The following is a 21,061-nucleotide window of genomic DNA, read 5'->3' on the forward strand; positions in this document are numbered from 1 at the left end:
TAACTTTATATACCTTACTAAGAAACCCTGAAAATACAGCAGAAATACTCACAAATAGCACCTAAATTAAATATGGGGGAGGAAAAAAGAAGCTCTTTAAACCTTTGGGCTCCAAACAATTCAGGTATCCAAACACATATAATTTTATTACAACACACAGTTCATATTTTTCATGAAACTAACATGTAATTATGCACCACAGGAAAAATAGGTAACTGATAAAGCTTACGGACCCAACTCCAATTTGATAAATGTGTTACTAAAGGGAAATAAGAATTGCAGCCACTCTGTTTCAACACACAAAATTATCTTCCATCATTTTCTTTTAATTTTTTTTTAATGTTTATTTGAGAAAGTAACAGAGCATGAGCGGGGGGAGGAGCAGAGAGAGGGAGACACAGAATCTGAAGCAGGCTCCAGGCTCTGAGCTGTCAGCACAGAGCCCGACGCGGGGCTCAAACTCACAAACTGCAAGACCATGACCTGAGCTGAAGTCACATGCTTAATCGACTGAGCCACCCAGGTGCCCCGCCCCCCCATCATTTTCAAAAATATGTTTGTTGAGCTGTCAATTTGTATTACAGGATTATTAACAGAGTGGTGTTTCTTTCAGTAAAATGAGTCATGCTTCCCTCAATAAAGATGCTGATTTTCACAATGCTGGCAAGATAGTTTATCTGCTTGAAGTTATCTTAATTATGAATATAGGTAATGACAAAATATGATAAACACATTTCCCACTAAATTTAATGTTCAAAGACAAAATTATATTTGTCCATGTTCTAACAAACAGTGTTAGTGTGCAATCATCTGAGGTTGACTGGCTCACCCTCAGACATTAACCATTAACCAGAGGTGTCAGTTAAAAAATCTATGTGAAATCATTAAAGTCAGTAAATGTTACAATTCAGTAGAAAGACTATTTAAGAATTTCTACTTCAATGATTATAATTTGACTAATAAACTTTTAAGACCCTTGTTTTTCACTAAAGGAAAAAAAGTTTGCATTGCGTTAGTTCCAGTTATAATTTCTAGCTGAGTCAAAGCTCTAACAGCCTTAAAGCAGGAAATCCAAAAGGAAATTCCATCATTAGTTCCTGGGGCTTGGTAACTCAATGGTTCTTTGAAACAAAGATATAAAAGTTCTCAAACTATTTACTATAATCTTACCTCATATCTTCAAGCAAATCACATTCTGCTTGATGTTTGGCTTGAAGTTTTGTCATCTGCTCAACTTGAGTGTTTTTCAGTTCTTGTGTAACTTTCACCTAAAATATATCATACATTTATGAAGGCCTTACTGCAACCTTAACAACAAAATAATTAAGCAAAATACTTAATACTTGTCAGAATATAGAACTCTTGCTCACTTCTGTAAAGGCCATAAATCCATTATTAGCCACCTTATTTTGTTCTACTGACGATACTTAATGAGAAAACTAGGCAAATAACCTGAAAGAGGTTAAATGAAAGTAAAAGAGTATAAAAATTACACAATGAATAAGTGCAAAATAAGCTTCCAGTCATTCCATTTCATGCACAAGCTCAGTACACATGTAGTAGATCTTCTGAAGAGTTTTACAAGGCCCCTGTCTTCTATTTCTTCCAAAAAAGACTTAAAGATTTCAACCACCAGGGGAGGTGAGCTGAGTATAGATGGCAGAAGGGAGTATAGGAATGCCTAATATCTAAGGACCGAAATTTACACAATCATGAAATCATATGCATAAATTGACTACATAAATTATTCCATAATGGCTGCGAGAAAGCACACTGTCTCTCAGGATGATGCCCTCCACTCGCTGACAGCCCATCAAATCACAATCTCTTTCTCACAAAGGAGAAAGCAAAAGTGACCTTCCAGCATATGCAGTGCTTTTAAGCCACCCCAGCAAGCCGGTCCCCGTGGCGGCTCCACTTCAAACAGAACAGCAAATGCAAGCTGGCCAGTGCCTCTCGCCAGGGTTCCAGGTTACAGTGGGCCTGGAATCCGCCCCCCCAACCAGAGCCGTGCTAACCCGGAGGGGTGGGGGGTACATGTGTGAAAGAAAAAAAGACTCACTTAACTGGAGAAACCCGGATTAAGAAAGAGAAAGAAGCAGACACGAGCGAGTTAGGTTTGTCCACGAGGGGAGGACAGAACAGCCTTCTCCACCCAATGCCCAGAGTAGACACTAAGTAACCATCTGCAGGATTAAAAAGACAAGGACACAGCCTCAGCCCCTGGGAACGCTGGGGAAGAGGACAGTGAAACAGTTCTCGAAGGGCGCTGGGGGGAAGCGGCTGACACGCCGGGAGCACCCGTCACTCCCACCCCAAGCCCAGATCGCCGTGCACACGCCACGCACTGCCCATTTCACGCTCTCTGGGAGCAGCACCACTGCCTCAAGGCCCCCTAGCTGGAGGGGCGGGGCAGGATTGGGGGTGGGGGGAGAAAGGCATAATTTCTTGTTTTCCCCTGGGGTGGGGGGCGGTAACTAGTCCAACTTCTCGGCCGCCCCGTGGGAAAAGCAGGCCGAACCTTACGGCTAAGACTAGAAACAAATTCCCTGAAAATTTGCAAACGGACGAGGGTGGCGACAAGCAGCTGGAGGGCTCAAATCAGGCACAGACTAAACAATCACACAAGCACAGGCTCTGCAAAGCTGCAGGGGCTCCCCGCCTCCCCTAGGTGCAGCCCCGAGAATGCACTTTGCAGCGAGCAGCACTGCCATGCGCGCGCGCACACAAATGCACACCCGAAACTCTGTGAAATGTCTAGGGGTCTCCAGTGCGGTGGAAGGGACGAGCCCGGGTCGCCCCTCCGTCGGAAAGACACCTCATTCGCGTGGCCCCCTCCTGGAGCCGCCGGCAACTCGGTGACAAGCCCGAGGCGACGGCGGTCACGGCCCCTAGCGAAAAGGGGGAGGGGACGCAGCGGGTCGCCCCAGCCGCGTCCCTTGTACACATCCCTCCCAAACCCCAAAGCCCCCCGGCTGCACTCTCACCTTCCTCGGCGGCGGCTGCATGATGCTGAAGGGACATCAATCCTCCCCCGACGGCGGCGTCAGCTAGGACGAGGAGGTGGAGGGCCGTGAGGAGGGGAGGCCCCGCAAGCGAGTCTGTGTGTGTAAGGAGAGCCTGAGAACGAGAACTCCCCCGGCAGGGAGCAAGGCCGGCGGGCGGCTGGAGGACCCGGGTCGGAGGGCGAGTGTGAAGAGAAGGAGGAGGAGCGCCGGGAAGGCCTGGGGCTCGGACGGCCCGGGGGGTGTGTGAGGGAAGGAGGCGGAGACCGCAAGGGGGCGGGGGCCCTAGAGCTGGGGCGCAGGGTCTCCTAGCTCGCCGAGCGGCTCTCGAACAGCAGCGTCGTCCGGCTCCCCGCCCGCCGGCGCCGCAGCTCCTAGCAGACGCGGCCCCCCGCCCCCACTCAGGCAGCCCAGCCCTCGCTGGGCCCAGCGCCCCCGCCCGTCCCGGGGAGGTGGAAGGCGGCGCCGCGCTCTCGGCTTCGGCTCCTCCACTCAGGCCGCGGGAATTTCCGGCCCCACCAAGTGGCGCAGCGCCCCGCTCCGGCGGCGGAGGGGACAACTCAGTCCAGAGCTGGGTTCGAGGGGCCGGGCCACACTGCAGGGAAGGAGCGTGGCGGCGGCGTGGGGCTCTGGATCTCGGTGGGGGGGAACTAACGGATCGGTCGGGGAATAGAAGGGATAGAAACGCTAGCGGAGCACGAAAATCCCCCCCCTCTCTCCGAGAGTGGCACGTTCCAAACGCCTCTTGTCCTCCCTCCCCCACACTGGGAGCCAGACGGGGGCTTCCCGCGCGCTTTCCCGCCAGCCGTCCGGGCACGCGCCTGCAGTCGGAGCCGCGCACGTGGGCGGGAGAGAGCTCCGCGCCGACGCACGCGCACAAGCCGCCCCCACCTCCTACAGGTTTTTGGGCCGCAGCGTTTCTGTGTCCGTGTGTGTGTGTTTAGGGGGACGACGCTCTGAAGTTTTTACCTTGGGGCGGAGGGTAGCATGCTTGTAGCTGCAGGAGAGTTCTGTTTTTTCCTTCTTTTCGGTCCTCAAACACCCCTCTCTGGTGAGCGAATGGGTTAGCCAAATAGGCAAGCATGAAGGGGGCGAGCGTGGACAAGTCCTTTCTCAGCGGGCCGCAGGTGTCTGACTGTTGTGGGGGCGGGACAGGGGGGTGTCTAGTTGCCTTGCAAAGGAGAAAGTGCTCTCTGGTGCGGGGCATTCAAGTCAAAGAGCACGGACTCTCTGCTGGAAGGGAACCTCGAGGTTAAGACCAGGATCCCCAATTCACAGATAGGGAGGCTAATACCCTTAGAAGAGGGGAGACTTTATGTAGGTCACACAGCACGACTACACTCTATGGGTCATAAACGTGTGCCAATGATAACTGTGAGAAAAAGTAAAGGAGGCAGCAAGGGCAACGGAGGGAACTCGTGTCTGGGAGTCAGGACCTCTGGATCTCAGTCCACTCTGCCTGCCTCTATGTAGCTGGGTATGTAGCTCCACCTTCCTCATCTGCCAGTGAGGCTGTTCATCCACGCAGCCCCCTCCCCACACATCAAGACCATCTGGGGGTAGGGTTTTCAGCCTTTCTTGAGCTGCTTAGAAGAATGAAAATACCTCTTCCGGAGCCACATGGATGTGCGAAGAGTGAACTAGATTGCCCCACAGTTTTATCAGAAGTTGGAGTACCGGACACCTGTTCTCAGAAGAGTAGTCAGGCAAAAGAGGAAAGTGAGGCCTGGAGAGACCCAAGTATATTGCCCAAGGCCACAACTGGCGAGAAATTGGTTCAAGATGGAACTTGAACCCAGGTTGTTCACACTGAATTACCTAGATTCTTGTACAAGAAGGCTATGCATGAACTAGATTGTGTAGGAACCAGGAAATCAGGCTTGCTTTTTCTAATTTCCTTGAGGCCATTCAAAAGTCAGCCCTTCACCAGAGTCCTCAATTACCATCAGGGAACGCCTGGGGCAATGGAATAAGTGGGTGGAGACCCAACTCCCCGACAGCTGTGGGGCAGCAGCTAGAGCCCAGGCAAGAGGTAGCCAGGCTGGGCTCCAATCTCCGCTCCAGCACCAATTAATTGTGAGGCTTTGAGCTAGTCAGTTTCACTGCTTTCAGCCTTTACTTTCTGGCTTGTAAAATGGGGATATAATACCAGCCCCACAGGCTTGTATTAATAGAATTCCTTCTACCACAGGCTCTGGCACATAGTCGGTGATCAATAATTGCTTACTGATTTATCATTCATTCAAAAAACATTTGCTGCGTCCTGCTTTGTGCCAAGCCTTGTGCCAGACACTGGGAATACAGATTCTTAAGAGCAAGACAGAATCAGACTCAGCTTTCACCAAGGCTGATTTCCAGACCAGCCATTCCATGCATGTTACTAAGATAGTGGGGGTGGGGTGGGGGGGTGGGTAACAGTGCTTTCCTAGACACAGTGTTATGCACACAAAGGTGCTTTACAAAGATTTGCTGGATCTTAGTCCTGGGTGCAACTAGTCTGGCCCAGAGATTATCCTCCCTTCACCTCTCTTTTATAGAAGTGAGGACTAGGGGTATAAAATTGCTAGATGTTATGAGATTCGGGATCTAACCTCTACTACTGATATGCTGGGCCTTCTCTGAGCCTTGGTCCCCAACCACAGAATAAGGTAAGTGAATGAGCCTGGAACTTAGTAGGCTCTTCACAGATGAAGTACAACCCTGGGGCTTTATTTTATGGGTTTAGGAGGGCATCCTCCACCTGATTTGCCATTATTCTAAAACCAGGAACGGCATTGACTTTCAGAGATGATTTTCTTTGGAGGTGTAATAAATAACAGGCAACACCAGATGGACTTACCTGCTGGGTGCTTTTTCAAAAATGTGGTTTAAAACAAGAAATGTGTTTAACATTTACTAAATGCCTTTCCCAAAACCCCAACTTTCATATTACTTTTCTGGGCTAATCTTCACTATAATCCTGTGAAAGAGTGTTATTTTATTCATTTTACAAATGAGTAACTGGAAGCTCAGTGAAGGTAAGTGATTTGCCCTGAAGTGATGGATTTGGGACCAGAATCCAGTTCTCCCATTTGCCTCTTGTTCAGGGAATTGAGAGTTCACCCAGGAAAAATGCAGACTCAGGAGGATACAACCGTATATTCCTAACTTCACAGGGATGGGAAAGGGATTTCTGTGACTTATACAAGCCTGACTTAAAATGTACCCCTTTGAACCAGGCTGGGAACTTCCAGAGCCTTGCTCCTGTAGTGCAAGCAAGCACTGTGCTACCAGATGTAAGATCCCTTGACACTGTTTGGGGGAAATACCACAGAGCTGTCCTGTGACCACAGAGCAGCATGCGTTATAGCCCCAGAGACCGAACTGGGACTGGTCTCAGCTGTATTTAAGGAAGAAGGTTTTCCAGACCAACCTGCCCTTAGAAGGGGTGAGCTCCCCCATCCCTGGAGCAGTGCAAGTAGATGCTAACTCCCTTCCATCAAGGAGGCCACAGGTGGGATTCTTACCCTGGGAAGGAATTAATAACAGCTACCATTTATTTTGCCTCTTCGATGTTTCAGGGATTGAAGTAGGCATATTATTTACATTGTTTCTAACCTTCACAACTTCTCATGATACATATGACCCCGTTTCACAGATTTCACAGACTAAAGATCAGAAGTGAAATGACCAGCCCAAGGTCACACAGCTAGGACAGGAGAGCCAGGCCTGGCCCCTGGCTTCCTGTGATTCTGAAGCTATGCTCTTCCTCCAGCATGCTGCTGTACAATCTCCCAGAAGGAATGTGATTCTAAATTTAAGTGAGATCCAGGATTAAAAGCTGACTAGAGCAGGCATATGAGTGAGCATTGAAAGATAAGCTATCCCAATATTCCACAGAACTCCCAGGGGAAACTGCAGGGATACGAAGTGTGCAGCAGCCCTTGAGCATGATTAGAATGTGAATGGCACCCCACCACAGTTCAAAGTGGCCACCCAGGACAGATTGGCACTCCACCCAAGGCTCTAGAGATGGTGGCCACCATCCCATATGCCCAGACTGTACCAATGCACTTCCCACCCTCCTCACAGCTAGGGTTCACAGCCCTCACTCCATTTCCTGCTGTCTCATTATCTGCCACTCACATTGGTTCAGGCTGCTGGGGAATACCTATTAGCTCATCCAAATGCTAGCTATTCCCTGTTTGAGCCCCACTGAGGCTAGCTGATGCTGCTGTTACAAATAATGCAGTCTGTGGATCCTATCCCCATTACCTCCCTTCTACCCTAATCACCTTTCTTTCCCCTGTACTTCCACTCCCCACCCCACCCCCCCACACACATATCAACCTTTGCTCCTGCCTAAACTAATTTCCTCAACACAGCCCTCTGGTAAACCTGGTATGGGAGTATGCCCGCCTCCTCCATTAGCTCTCAAGACAGAATCACAGCCTGCTGGAATGACGTCTCAAGATCAGTGGCCAGCAGAAGAGGACAGGGGCTCTTCCTAGGACACAAAGTGAGTTTGTGGCAGAACTAGACCTTGAATTCCATCCAACATTACTCAACCTCAACCAGTCCCTTATTCTGGGTTCAGTCATAAGCAGGTCTCTGGGATGAGACCCAGGCCCTGCACTCCAGGAGCTCCCAATCTCAACACACAGACCAAAGATCTCAGCAGTGTGCTCCGAACACACAGGGCCCAGATTCCACCAGGTGGTGACAGGGATCTAAGGCCAGAGATGGGTTCCTGAGAGGCAGGCACTGGGACAGTGAATTATCTGATCAGCCTGTGCCAGGGAGTGTTACAACTTGGTGGGGATGGGAGGGGGGGTGAGAGGACAGCCAGTCCCAGGGCTATAGCAGGAGCGGACAGTCACATGGTTTTGATATCAGGAGGCAGGCAACCAAGGTTCTAGCCCTGTCTTTGCCAGGCACTTTGTGAATGTGACCTTTTGCACATCACAAATTCTGTCCTTCCTCCTAAGGAGGTGGTACAGGTTAAGTGAAATAACAGGTATGTGATCTGTAAAGAACTGAGGAGCTATGTAAGCTAGCGACTGCCTGCCTTGGGATACATCAGGGAAGGCTGAATGACCACTTATGCAGGACACCGAGGGCCTTCCCACTGGGAGCTGCACTGTGATTACAACTCTGGGAAACTTGGACCCATGGGTAAAACAGTCAGGTTTGGGAGGAGGGTTGACATCAAAGGGATTGGGGGTCAGGCAAACCTGGGCTAGATGTTTGGTTCCTCTTCTGCCTAGCTTTGGGTTCTTGACCGAGTTCTGAAATCTTTCTTCAACCCAGTGCCCTCGTCCTTACAAGGGGAATAATGACTTTTGGCTGGGTTGTGGTGAGAATTAAAAATGGAAATGTTTATATAAAATGCCTGCAACTGTGCTGGCCCACAACTGTGAGTTTCCTTTGTATGCGCATGTGTTTTCCTTCAGTTTCCCTTCATTTTGTTCTGGTTTTGTTTGTAAATTTAAAAAGCAAAACACAAAAAGAGAAATTCCCATGGGAGGGGGTTGAGCCCAACTACAGTCCCAGTTTTGCCCCTGACTCACCCATGAAGACCTGGGAAGTCCCTGGCCCTCCCTCCACCTTCATTTCCTCATCTGTAACACAGGGGCTTCACCAGGGAGTTTCTTCAAAGCCCAGCCTGGCAGCTTGAGATGCTACTCCTTTGTGAGTCCCTTCCCTGGAGAGGACCCCCCAGGCCGAACCGGGGCGGGGGACAGGCAGTGACCAGGGGAAGGAGATGGAGTTGAAGGGGAGGGACAGCAGGATTGGGAGGTGGCAGGTCTACAACCACTGTGTGCTGGCCTGTGAAAGGAGGAGGCCCCACTCAGCTTAGGAAGCCTGCCACCTATTTTCCCATAGCCTGCCCAGTTAATGCCAAAACAAAACACACTTGTCTGCTCCATGCTGGAGGGCAGTGGGCCAAAATGAATGTCCTGGAGGGCTGGCAGATGCCCTGGCATCCTGCCTCTCCTCCCTGGGCACCCGCCCTTCCCCTGTCTGCAGCACATCCACACACCCGTGGCCTGTGGCCTGGGCGAGCTGAACACCACCCCCAGCCAAAGCTGGCCCAGGGGGCGGAGAGGAGCTTCCTCAGGACCTGCACTTCCCCTCTCAGTTTCAGGGCTCTTAAACAGACACTCCCAACACCTAAAGCTGCCTGTCTTTCCAGTCCGGCCTTGGCCCCGAGATGTGATCTAATTCTTGCCGTGCTGCTGTGGGCAGAGCGCATGGCATCAGAATGCTGGGAGCTGCTGTCAGGCACTACAGGAGGGAATTCCCTGGCTCAGGAAAGCTCTTCCCGTGGAAGGGAGCAGGTGGTGAGTCTCCCTGAAGAGACAGACACCGCCAACGCTATAGGCAGAGCCAATCCTGGGATAAGAAGCATCAAATCCACCACCCCCACCTTCTCTCTGATGCTTGTCTACGCTGGACACAGTAATAATAATAGCTTATACTTTATAATAGTTACTGTGTGTTGGCATTCACATAAATAATTTAATTCTCACAACAACTTTGAAGTAGGTACTATTATCAGCCCCATTTTACCCTAAGGTCATTCAGCCGGTAAGTGGCAACCTGAGATTTCTACCAAATTCATTAGGTCCCTGGGCTGTGCTGTTAACTGCTATGCAAATCTGTCACCAGAATATGGTATTCCCTGTAAAACCCAAATCCAAACTTGGAACGCGGCAAGATGTTTGCACTGGTATCCTAGAACCTAAGCATTTACCCAGACTCGCCTGAAGCTGAGAATCACCAAGGGGTGCTTGTTTAAAACACAGGGCCCTCCTTTGAGGATTCAGTAAGTGATGTGGGAAGAGGCAGTGCCTGACATGTGGAAATTGCCCAAAAAATAAAAAATAAATAAAAGTATTTGTTAAACGAATGAATGCCCTGCCTTCTCTGAGTCTCCGTTCATCTCTAAAATGGGGTTTCAGTTCCCCACCCTGCTCCATCTCTAAGTGCGGCTGTATGTGGAGCCTGTGTATCTGTCCCAGCTTTGCTTGGGCATGAGGAGTTGTTTACAAGCACACCCACTGGCTCCTAATAATAGCTGTAATAACAATAGCTAACATTTCTTGAATGCTTATGGAGTACCAGGCACAGTTCTGAGGGCTTTGACTGTGTTAACCCACTGATTCTCACAACACCCAATTATTTAAACTTTAAGGATAGAGAAACTGAGGCTCAGAGAGGTTAAGCAACTTGTCCATGATCACACAATTAGTAAGAAGCAGGATTTGAACCCAAATGGTCCTACTCCAGTGTCCAGGGGTTAACTACTCTGTCATAGTTTCTGGACACACCCAGCCCCTCCTCTTGGGAACTGGGCTGCCACAGTTGGGCCAATGGTTATTGTAGTATTCAGGAAGGAGAGAATGGAAAATTAAACTAACAGAATCAAGATTTAGAACCCCCTCACTATTGTTTGAGCCTGAATAAGAAATTCCAAAGCACAAGGGCACCTGGGTGGCCCAGCCGGTTAAGGGTCCAACTTCAGCTCAGGTCATGATCTCACAGTTTGTGAGTTTGAGCCCCATGTCAGGCCCTGTGCTGACGGCTCAGAACCTGGAGCCTGCTTCAGATTCTGTGTCTCCCTCTCTCTGCCCCTCCCCTGCTTGCGTGCACGCTCTCTCTCTTTTCTTCAAAACTAAATAAACATTTAAAAAATTTTAAGAAATTCCAAAGCACAGAATCAAAGTGCTATAGTAGTTCCATGTGGGGAAGGCTGCCTCTATCTACAACAGGGGACCCCGAAAGGCTGCCCTGGAAGGGGTCTTAATGCACAGGAGGTAGACACTCCCAGGAGAGCAAACAGCACCGGCTGGATGGGCTGAGCCATGTTTGGGAACAGTCTGACTATCCCAAGAAATGAGCCTACAAAGGTGGACTGCAGTCTTGGGTCTCCCACTTGGATATTTGCTCTAAATTTTTTAAAGCAATCTTCCTTTATGATGTTTATCACGCTCTGTAATAGGCATGTGTATTGCCCATCTCACCCATCCTGTCAATGCCTCCATCCCCACAGATCTCTGGAGGAGATCTTGTTTGTCACTATATCTCTAGCACCTGGGACAAGGCATGCTGGATGGATGGACTTGAAGGCCTGAAGTCCCAAAGGTTTATCAGCCATGGAACATTAAGTGTGGGAAGCCAGGTCACAGAATAGAAGGCCCAGGACAGCATCTTAAGGAAGGGCGTACCCAAGGGCCTGTACAGGCCTGTCTTCTGTTCATATTCAGCCCTCTGTCCTCACACACTGCACTGAGCCTGTGACCTCACTGTTACTCCTCCCAGATGGTTTGTGAATGTATTGACCATAAAGGAGAGGATGGGCAGGTCTGAAAGACAAGGCATCTTGGGCTGGGTCACACTAACTCCATCACCTTTCTTCCCACTTGGCACTCAGCTTGGGGTCTTGGTTAAAAGCTCAGTCAAGTTTTGGGGTTTTTTTTTTTTTTTTACTTTTTTTTTTAATCTTTATTTATTTTTGAGAGAGAGAGAGCACGGAGAAACAGAGAGAGAAGGAGACACAGAATCCAAAGCAGGCTCTAGGCTCTGAGCTATCAGCACAGAGCCTGACGCAGGGATTGAACCCATGAACCACGAGATCATGACCTGAGCCGAAGTCGGACGCTCAACTGACTGAGCCACCCAGGTGCCCAAAAGCTCAGTCAAGTTTTAAGTCAGGCTGACCAATTTGAATTTTGGCCCTGCTACTTTCTAGCTATGTGGCCTTAATTGTATCATCTAGCTACTGCATACTCTCCAACATCATCTCACATTGGTCCTGTGACCCTGGGCTCAGCTCTCATTCTCTCTGGGCCTCCGTCACTGTGTAAGTTGGGATGGTTACTCTTGAGGCCCCCATGGCTCTACCGTTTTCTAGTTCTGTAACAATCAAGACTAAACAGTGTTTTCTAAGTGATAACAAAATGAATGTAAAGGTGAAGCTTGGGCTTTTCTCCCTGGGGCAACCAGAAAAAGCTTCTCCAACCCAGCAGTGATCACAGAGAAATAACTGGGTTAAGGCCATAGGCATCATTCAGATATTGCATCTGTGTGACAATTTTTCACACCTCTCTGGTGTTAATCGAGACAGTTAATCTCTATTTGTGCCACCGCCCTCCCCCTCCCAGACCCTTGGCCTTGCACTGTGTCCAAGGAGGCTGGGACATTTGGGCTTCATCACCAGGACCCCTTGCCAATTGAGTTCCACTTGGGTTTGGACAATACAATAAGAAAACAGGACACCAGAGGATGAGAGAAGAGGAAGTTTGGGCTATTTCTCCCTCTGCTCCTTTCCTGCTTTGGTGCTTTTTCCACTTCCTTCTTGATCCTATTCCTGCCAGCCAGCCCTACTTCTCACTGGGCTTCAGTAACATGATTCCCACCCCTCCTTCAGCCCTCATCTCTGGGTAGGTGCCTCGCCATCCTTCTGTTTGTTCCTTTCACCTGCCCACACCTCAGTACAGCAGTTCCTTCAGTAAATCTCTTCACTCCAACCTTAGAGGTGAATTGCTTCCTGCCAGCCTCCTGACTAACCTAGGACCCTCCACCTGGATCTGCCTATTTGACTCATAATTCAATACATTCCTCAGAACAAAGAACCAACCAGCCTAGCCCATAAACAGCCCTCCCATGTGCCTGCTCTAGGGGAAAGCATGTGCAGTGTGCCTCCTTTGGGGCCCCCAGAGTCTGATTCTGACTTACTGTCACTCCTAAAGAACTCCTGTGGGCAGAGCCTGATGAGAAAGGGACACCTGCACCAAAGTAACATTGACTGGCATGGTGAACCAAGACCACAGAATGAAACATGACGGAGCCTCAAGACGGAGCGTGGTCACATCCCCACTTAGGCAAGGTGGGTGGCAGCGCTATGGGAATCCAGGAACCTGCACTGCTCAGGGAAGGCTCCCTGGAGGGCAGGGCAGAGCCTGGTCAGGCACCATAGGGTGCTGGAAAGGCAGAGAGAGGAAGGAGGAAGAGTTTAGCTCAGGAGAGAGTTGAGCAAATGCTTGGCAGGAAGAAGTGGGATTCATGAGGGCAGGAGTGAGGGCCAGGGACTTGGTGGGGCACACCACGTTCAGTAGCAGACTGCCCCCCTTGGCGTCCCTTGGGACATAGCCCCTTCCTTACCCTGCACTAGCCTGGATCAGGGCTCCCACATTCCCTCAGGAGCTATCCCACCTTCCTCTGGCTTGAGCTGCCTGTCACCCTAATCCTTTCACTTCCTTTGCTAACCACACCTGCCCAGACCACAGCCATAGCAGGACCTAGGTTTCAGTTCTCATTTCCTCAATATCTCTGTAGTCTCCTGAAAAGTTTCAATTTCTCAACAGGGGTTGGGTCTGACACTGATCTAGATGCCTCCTTATCATCATTCCTGCCTCTCCCCCAACCCGGGTCCACTGCCCTCCTAGCAGCAAGAGCAAGCCTTCTAATATGCTATTTTTACCATGCACGCCTCTGCTCAAGACCCTTCTATGGCTCCCCCTGCCTTATAAAATAAGCCCCACATTCTAACATGACATTCTAGGCCCTTCACCTCATGACTCCTGCTAGCCTCCCTGACCTCATCAGTTTCACGATGTCAGACACTCTTTGTTCCAAACACAACATGTATATGCATTTTTCCAGAATTCATCAGGTTCTTTTAGCAACTTCACACTTCTGAATGTGTTCTTCCCTCTGCTTTCAGCCTTCTCCCCTTTTCTCTGCCTGATAAACTCAAATTTGCTCTTTAAACCCCAGGTCAAAAACCCACTTCCTCCTGCCGTCAGGTCAAACTTAATGCTCCTTCACAGACTTGTTCAGTTATTGATGACAGCACTATGTTCCGGCTGACTAGACTTCTATCTAGTTATGTCTTTCTCAACTCCCCCTTCTTTCAATCTGGCCCAGCTGGACTGCTGTTTTACTACGTGACCTTGGGCAAGTCACTTTACCTTCTCTGGAGCTCTCCCTGGGCCTCCAGGCTGGGTTAAGTGCTCTCTGTTGAGAGTTTTTCAGCACTTATATGTATGTTGATAATCATGATGTATCCCATGATTCTGTAACTATCTTCTGCCAGACTATGAGTCCCTTGCTGTCAAGGAAACCTGCTAGATTCCTTGTAGCCAAATTGTCTCTGTATTCCCAATGCTCACCATTCCAGAAATCCTTACATGGCACAAGCAAATTTAATCCCAATTCCGTTTTTGCAAGTATGGAGACTGGGCCCAAAGAGGCACAGAGATTTGCCCAAGGACATGAACCAGTTTCAGGGCTTTTTCCGCTGCCCTCCCCCAAGTCCTTGGGCCAGCCTACTCTCTGGACCAGAGAGCGGGCCAGCACCAGTCCTCACCTGTTGCTGTCCCATGGGCTTTCAAGGTAGAAGATACCAGATGCTCAGTTTTACTTCCCTCCTGACTGCAGAGTGCTGAGAGCAACTGTCAGATCTCAGGCACTTCCGTTGTACTCAGAGCCAAGCTTCCTTTTCACTCCTTCCGTGGGTAGCAAACAAACCAAGGGCCACACACAGCCTCTGTGCCAGCTCCTGGGGAGTTCTGTTTCTCCTTAGGGGCCAAGCCCAGCTTTGTGGTGGACTCTCCCTAAAGATAGTCTCTAGCCTTGGAGTTTGTGGCAAAAAAGCCTCGTTACCCAAAACCCTGGAAGATTGGAGTCTGGACCTTGATGAAATGTCATATGACCTGCATGGGTTGGGGAAGTCTCACGTGAGGAAACTTCTACAGAATCATAAACTCTTAGAATCCTTGATGGAAACTATTCATTTTGCAGATAGGGACACTGCGGTCCAAAAAGGAGTTTTCCCAGAGCAGAAACCCAGTGGTATACCGGAGAGCATTTATTTGTAGGACAGCTTGAACTAAATGGTTCCAATCTGTTGCTCTTAAGTGCTTTTGTCAATGTAATACTGCTTTGTTTTTCTATCTCCCTTCTGCTGGCCCATCAGGTGCTTCTCTCTCAGGACCTGCTTGCAAGAGGAACTTCTCACCCCCAAGGTGGCTGACAGCTAACCTGTGAACTGTTTACAACAAGATCACCAAAGGCACAATACTAATATGTAAAATATGAGTAAATGGGCTCAGATCAAGTGCCTGAGGGACATCTTTGGGACATCCAGGAGCCTTTTATGCTTAAAGTTTGGTTTCTTTATTATGATTATTAATTATTATTATTATTATTATTATTTAAATGTTTATTTTTGAGAGAGAGAGAGAGAGAGAGAGAGAGCAGGGGAGGGGCAGAAGTGGGGGGGGGGGGGCACAGAGGATCCGAAGTGGGCTCTGTGCTGACAGCAGAGTCCAATATGGGACTCAAACTTACAAACCATGAGATCATGACCTGAGCCAGAGTTGGACACTTAACCAACTGAGGCACCCAGGTGTCCCCTTTTCTTTTTTACTAAGAGAGAGAGAGAGAGAGAGAGAGAGAGAGAGAGAACATGCAAGCAGGGAAGAGGAGCAGAGAGAATCTTAAGCAGGCTCCTCGCTGAGAGCAGAGCCCAGCTCAGGGCTCAATCCCATGATCCTGGGATCATGACCTGAGCCAAAATCAAGAGTCAGATGTTCAACTTACTGAGCCACCCAGGTACCCCTTAAAGTTTGGTTTCTGCAGTCTTTCCTCAACAGAGAGAAAAGTCCAGGGACAAAGACAGGGCTTGGGAATATATTTTCACTGCTCTTTATCAGTCTTTCTCCCCAGCTCACATTTAATCCACATGTGCTTGGAGGGTGCTTTTGGAAGAAAGACAGTAATTTCATCTCTACTTCTCTCATTTTGGTAACTTATATCATCCCGAAGACAAGGAGGGTTCAACCCGCAGTCAAATTCAGAAATCATTTCCTCCATCTATTCTTTTTCTTACAATTTTTATTGGGCTCATGCCAGATTAGTGCTTGGTGTATGAAGATCCAACAGGATCTTGTCTTCAGGGGACTCACTACCTGAGGCCAGAGACAGACATGTAAAGAAATCCTACATTGGACTGTGTCATGTGCCCAGGTGAGACAGTGACCAGGTTTCTCGTGGAAGGAGGTGCTTTCCCAGGATCTTGAAGGATGAATTCACCGGAGAAGGGAGGGAAGAGCTTCAAGGAGCTCTCTATATTTCGACCACCAGAGCCTGCCATCAAGCAGACCACTCCTAGATCCGACTCCCTGGCTTCTGCACAACCTTTTGCCTTTTCCCCAGGCTTTATTTACTCACTTTGTTGGTCAACAAATCTATCGTGCTCTTCATCTGTGATGGTGCTATACTGGGCCCTGTGGACTCTTGGCCTCAAGGAGACCCCAGCAGAGACAATGACTACACAGTGTGGACAGGGTGTTTGTTGGGGGGAGGACAGAACTGGAGAGCCAGCAAAGTCACCTGAGCTATTCTGGGAGGTCAGGGAAGACTCTGCAGAAAGAGACTTATGACCTGAAATCTGAGATGGGGAATTTTCTTTGATCCTCCTGACATTCCTCTAAGGTAGGTCTTATTTTCTCCATTGTAGAGGTGATAAAAATGTCAGTGCCTTACCCAAGATCATATGGTTAGTAAGTGGGGTGGGGAGTATCCACCCCTGGGCACCCAGCAGTGGAGTCAGAGGGGAGCACCACTGGAAGGCTGGGCCTAGGGAAATGGAGGGAGGTGGGATGTTCAGAGGCATGGAGGGAGGAACAGAAGCTGAAAGTCCGGAGCTGGGTGAAACCAGCAGGACATGCCATCTTCCCTACACACAGGGGAGCAGAGGAGGGGATAGAAATTCCCAACAGGACATCAGTTCATGGCTTCAGAACAGCAGAGCTGGCTCAGTCCTTGGACCCCATCTCATTCAGCCCTCATGAAACTGAGGATCATCCAGAGCAAATGATGAGGACATACAGCATCACAGCGGCTGGCCCTGGACTGGAACCCGAGCTCTGTCCCCTAGCCCAAGGCTCCATGCACAGCCCTGGCTGGCACTACATCATTTAATCTAATCTACATTTACTTATGTGCACTCTGGATCAGACACTCTTCCAGGCACCATGGGGACCATAGGGATCCTCCCCACCTCTGCTGTCAGGGGCTTACAGGAGCTTAGCTGGAATGGGGAAGTCAGATCCGGTTTACAGATTCCATGCAGCGTATAAGAAGTAGGGTGGCAGCAGACATAAATAGAGTGGTAGGGAGTGTGGTAGGGAGGACATTAGTGTCCAAGTGTCCTGGGCAAGTCCTTAGACCTCAGTTCTCCCATCTGTTCCAAGAAGGGACTGTACTCAACAATGTCTGAGGTCTCTCGGTTTAGGCAGTCAGGCCTCTACCCACGCCTGCCTTGCAGGGGTTGGGTGGTGGGCTGGGTGGTGGGAGCAGAGGAAGTGGCTTGAGCTGCTTGACCCATTACCAGCAGAGAAATCACAGACTCAGCTCTCAGACATCTGGGAGGCGTTGGGCAGCTGGAGTATTTTTAGAAGGCCAGAGGCAGACATGACCGGAATCCTGGGCGTTGCTGAGCCAAAGAAGCTGGGAGGCCAGCGGAGGGTAAATCAAGAAAGGTGGCCCCAAGTGCTGGTTCTTACTTCATCAAGGTCAGCTGGCCTTCCCTGTCCCTGGAGGCCAGTGCTCAGGCCTGTTGTGTTCAAGTTCTGGTGTCCCTGAGGTGCCATTGATCACTGATTGGCTTCCTTCTGGGTAGTCAGGTGCAAAACTGGCCTCAGGGGAAGGATGTTTGTCTGCAGCACTTGCTTCCTTTAATTCCTTCAGCTAGCTGAGTGCTTTCTGTGGTCCAGGTGAGCTGCTGGGCCCTAAGGATACGGAAAGAAAGAAAGCAACCTGGGAGGCTCAGTGCTCAGATTCCTTAAAGAGGTAGGGGTGGGGGAGGGACAGGGGCACAGACTGTAATAACACCCTGAGATCACTCTGGCAGAGGAGGACATGTGGCTCTAGGGGAGCTTGGAGGAGGCCTTTTGGCTTCCCGGGCCTGCAACAAAGACCAGATGATTATCTGTGGACAAAAATGTAAGCTGCAAACTAGGCGGCAAGCTCTGGATTATAACTACAGGGTGATTATCAGTCTTTTCTAGAGCCATACCTTTTCCTTTTGCATTATTTCCGAAAAATGATGTCTCAGAATTAGAGTAAACGGTAAGATGATCTTTTCAGCTCTGGACCTATTACCATGGCAGCTCTAACAAACAGATGCTCCTGCCCCCTTCCCCTCAACACATTCCCACCAGTCCCTCCTGGCAAGTCCCCTCCATGATATTACAGATGAAGACCAACGGCCCAGAAAGGGGCATGTCCAGCTCAGGATCCCTCAGGAAGGACTCTGACCTCTGTCTAGAACCTGCAGATGTCCACGTGGTCAAAACCACAGGAAAGACACTCCCAAGCCCCGTCACAGGGCAAGGGCTGAAGTGTGGGGTGAGCAGAGGGCAGGAGTCCAGCCCCACACTGTCCAGTCCCATCACAACGGACTCTGCAGTTTAGACCTGGCCTGTTCCCACCCCCTCCCCATCTGTTCTTCCAGCCCAGCATTTCTCAAACAAGGCTCTTCAATTTCTTTCTTTTTTTTTTTCCAGGCTCCTCAGTTTCTTGAGGGTTTCCAGACTTAGTCATGAATGTCTACAAATTTTCTACCTGAATATTTATCTATTTATTTGAGAGAGAGAGAGAAAGAAAGAAAGAGAGAATCTCAAGCAGATTCCATGCTCAGGGTGGAACCCAATATGGGGCTCAATCCCAAGACCCTGGGATCATGACCTGAACCGAAATCAAGAGTCAGACACTCACTAACTGAGCCACCCAGGCACCCCACTTTCTGAATTTTTAAATGTAGTACCTTCAGTTTAATGATAAGCTAAACAAATTAATAGGGTATTTTGGCTTAGTTGGAACGCAGGGCATCAAATAAAAGAAGCTGCTCTGAGTGTCAGTGCCTGTGTCTGGGTTTATCAGCAAACGAGTGCCAAAGAATCGCCTAAAGTGACCACATTCGATTTCAGTGCAGTATCTGAAGCTGACTTACTAAGTCGGAGATTCACTGCTCTACTAAAATGCTTATTTCTTTCCTGCAAGATTCTGGACTCTGAAGAGAAAAACTTCAGTTGGGGTCAGATGGCCTGGGTTCTAATTTTGTCTCTGTTCCCAGCTCACTGAATAGACTTGAACAACTCCTTACTTGAGTCTAGGTCTGGGTCTAGGTTTCTTCACTTGTAAAATGGTTAGTTTGGGTGAGAGTCCCCAGGGCTCCATCTGGCTCTCATGTGACAGGATTCCAAATTGTGATGAGCTACCTTCTTATCTCCACCCAGTCCCCCAGCCCCTACTCCCCACCCACCACATACCACACCTACCCCCAGTGCAGCCCTGGGCTGCTGGGTGGAGACCGAGGCAGAGAAGTGGAGCATCCTAGAAGGCAGGTATCAGGCAAAGATAAAGGACACAGCCCAAGGGGGTTTGCAGGTCATCAGGAAGAAAGATACTAGGCCAAAGAGAGCTCTTAACAACCAGCCAAAGTCTCAGCTAAGACATAACCTAAAAAGCCTGGAGACTTCTTCCAGGGTGGTGGGATTCCACATCCTGGGCTCCTATAAGGCCTGGAGCTTAGCTTTCACTTGTGTGGGGTTCTCCTCTGAGGCTCCCCAGCAGGCCATACCCCATCCCACCCTATTCATCCCTCCATCAAGGGACCTGAGCCACCCTCTCTTCTCCCTGCCCCCTTCCCTGCTCACACTGGGGCCTCAGGGCACAGGGTTCCCTAGGCAGTGCTGAAGCTACCTTCTGTGACTGGCCCACCTTCCTCCATCTACCCCTTGGACCTGCCCATCTCCCATAGATTGCCTAGATTTCAAATTGGGAGCCCTCTCTGTCAGGAAGCCTTCCCAGATCCTCCATTCAGGCAGGGTCAGGGCCTTCATCCCTCACCCCATAGTCTGTATTAACCTCTGTCTCTGTGGCTGATCCATTGTGTTTTCTGCCCATCTCTCCCTCTAGACTCTCTGCTGCCTGTGTTAACTCAGACATTGTGGAGATGATATTTTAAAAAATTGCATAAAATGACATAAAAATGACATAAAAAAAGCTAAGAGCTTTTTAATTTAACAAAATTTTTCAGAAATCAGCTCTATGCTGGGCACTGCTTTGTGACAAGCTGTGCTCAAGGTTAACTCTGGCCCTCGGGCCTTTTTCATCAGAGTTGTTCTAGTGTAAACTTGCTGTTTGCCCCCCCCAGGGCTGGGAGTAGGGGGTCTGCCTTGCTTGGTAGAAGGTTCGAAGCTCTGTCTCTAGGCCAGGGAATTTTAAGTCTGGTGGAGCTGCTGGAGTAGGAGGAAGTGTCTGCAGGCCCCCTGACCTTGGGCCCCAGGCCTGCCTGCCCTCCAAGTCCATGTTCACCAGAGCCTTGGCGGGCTCTTGGTAGTTTGAGGACTGGATAAATGAATCTGGGCACCCTATTGTCCTGACCCATCAATTTGTCCTGTCTTGTCATCCTTTACCTGAAAGGGTTTCCTGGGGACACAGGCTAGAGAAGTGGGTGGGAGCACCGTCAGATGGGAGAGGAGAACAGAATAAGGTGGAGGAGACCAAGGGCAAGTATATGGGTAGGGAAATGCTTGGGGGTAGGTGAAGCATCCTCACCAGACCTAGACTGGAAGTGGCTGCCTCTTCACCTGGATGTGGCACCATCCTAACTTTCAGTAACTTGATCTCCATCCCAGCCCACCTGAAGAGGCTTCAGAGCCCAGAGGTCATAGGTCATCACTGCCCAGTCCCAAGGGGGTCTGTTCTTAGCACCCCAGCCCAGCGGAAAGAGCACTGGGCAGTGAGTCAGGAAAGTATATGACTTTGGGCAGAAGACTCACGTCTTCTCCGTGAGCCTCAGTTTCCCCGTCTGTACAATGAAAAAAATGGACTTTGTAACCCCTAGAAGCGCTCCAGTCAGGATAGTGTACAGGCGGGATGAAGTAGAAGAAATTGTCCTTGTGTGCAGAGTGCTGGCTTGATGCTCCCATATCTCTCATCCCATCTAATTTCACAGCCACAGAGTAAGAAAGAAATATCTCTGCCCAAGTACAGCTAAC

General features: G+C 49.6%; 1 protein-coding gene across 7 annotated transcripts in view; it reads right to left on the minus strand.

The window, feature by feature from the left end:
* Nucleotides 1-14,439, minus strand: part of FCHSD2 (FCH and double SH3 domains 2) — a 300,305-nt gene extending 285,866 nt beyond the window's left edge. Inside the window, exons 1-2 of one of the 7 annotated variants that reach the window (XM_019449723.2) lie at nucleotides 14,359-14,439; nucleotides 1,171-1,268 (exon numbers count right to left, since the gene is read on the minus strand). In XM_019449723.2, the coding sequence (XP_019305268.1) occupies nucleotides 1,171-1,268; nucleotides 14,359-14,373 (113 nt within the window). In that variant the 5' untranslated portion in view covers nucleotides 14,374-14,439. Of the gene's footprint in view, nucleotides 1-1,170; nucleotides 1,269-2,062; nucleotides 2,177-2,987; nucleotides 3,563-14,358 lie in introns of those variants that run through there. The other 6 variants (XM_053900073.1, XM_019449722.2, XM_019449725.2 and 3 more) reach the window with 6 other exon arrangements.
* Nucleotides 14,440-21,061: the final 6,622 nt, after the last annotated feature.

This window comes from Panthera pardus, unplaced genomic scaffold (genome assembly GCF_024362965.1).
Source record: "Panthera pardus isolate Hobbes unplaced genomic scaffold, ASM2436296v1 HiC_scaffold_12, whole genome shotgun sequence".
Classification (NCBI taxonomy): domain Eukaryota; kingdom Metazoa; phylum Chordata; class Mammalia; order Carnivora; family Felidae; genus Panthera; species Panthera pardus.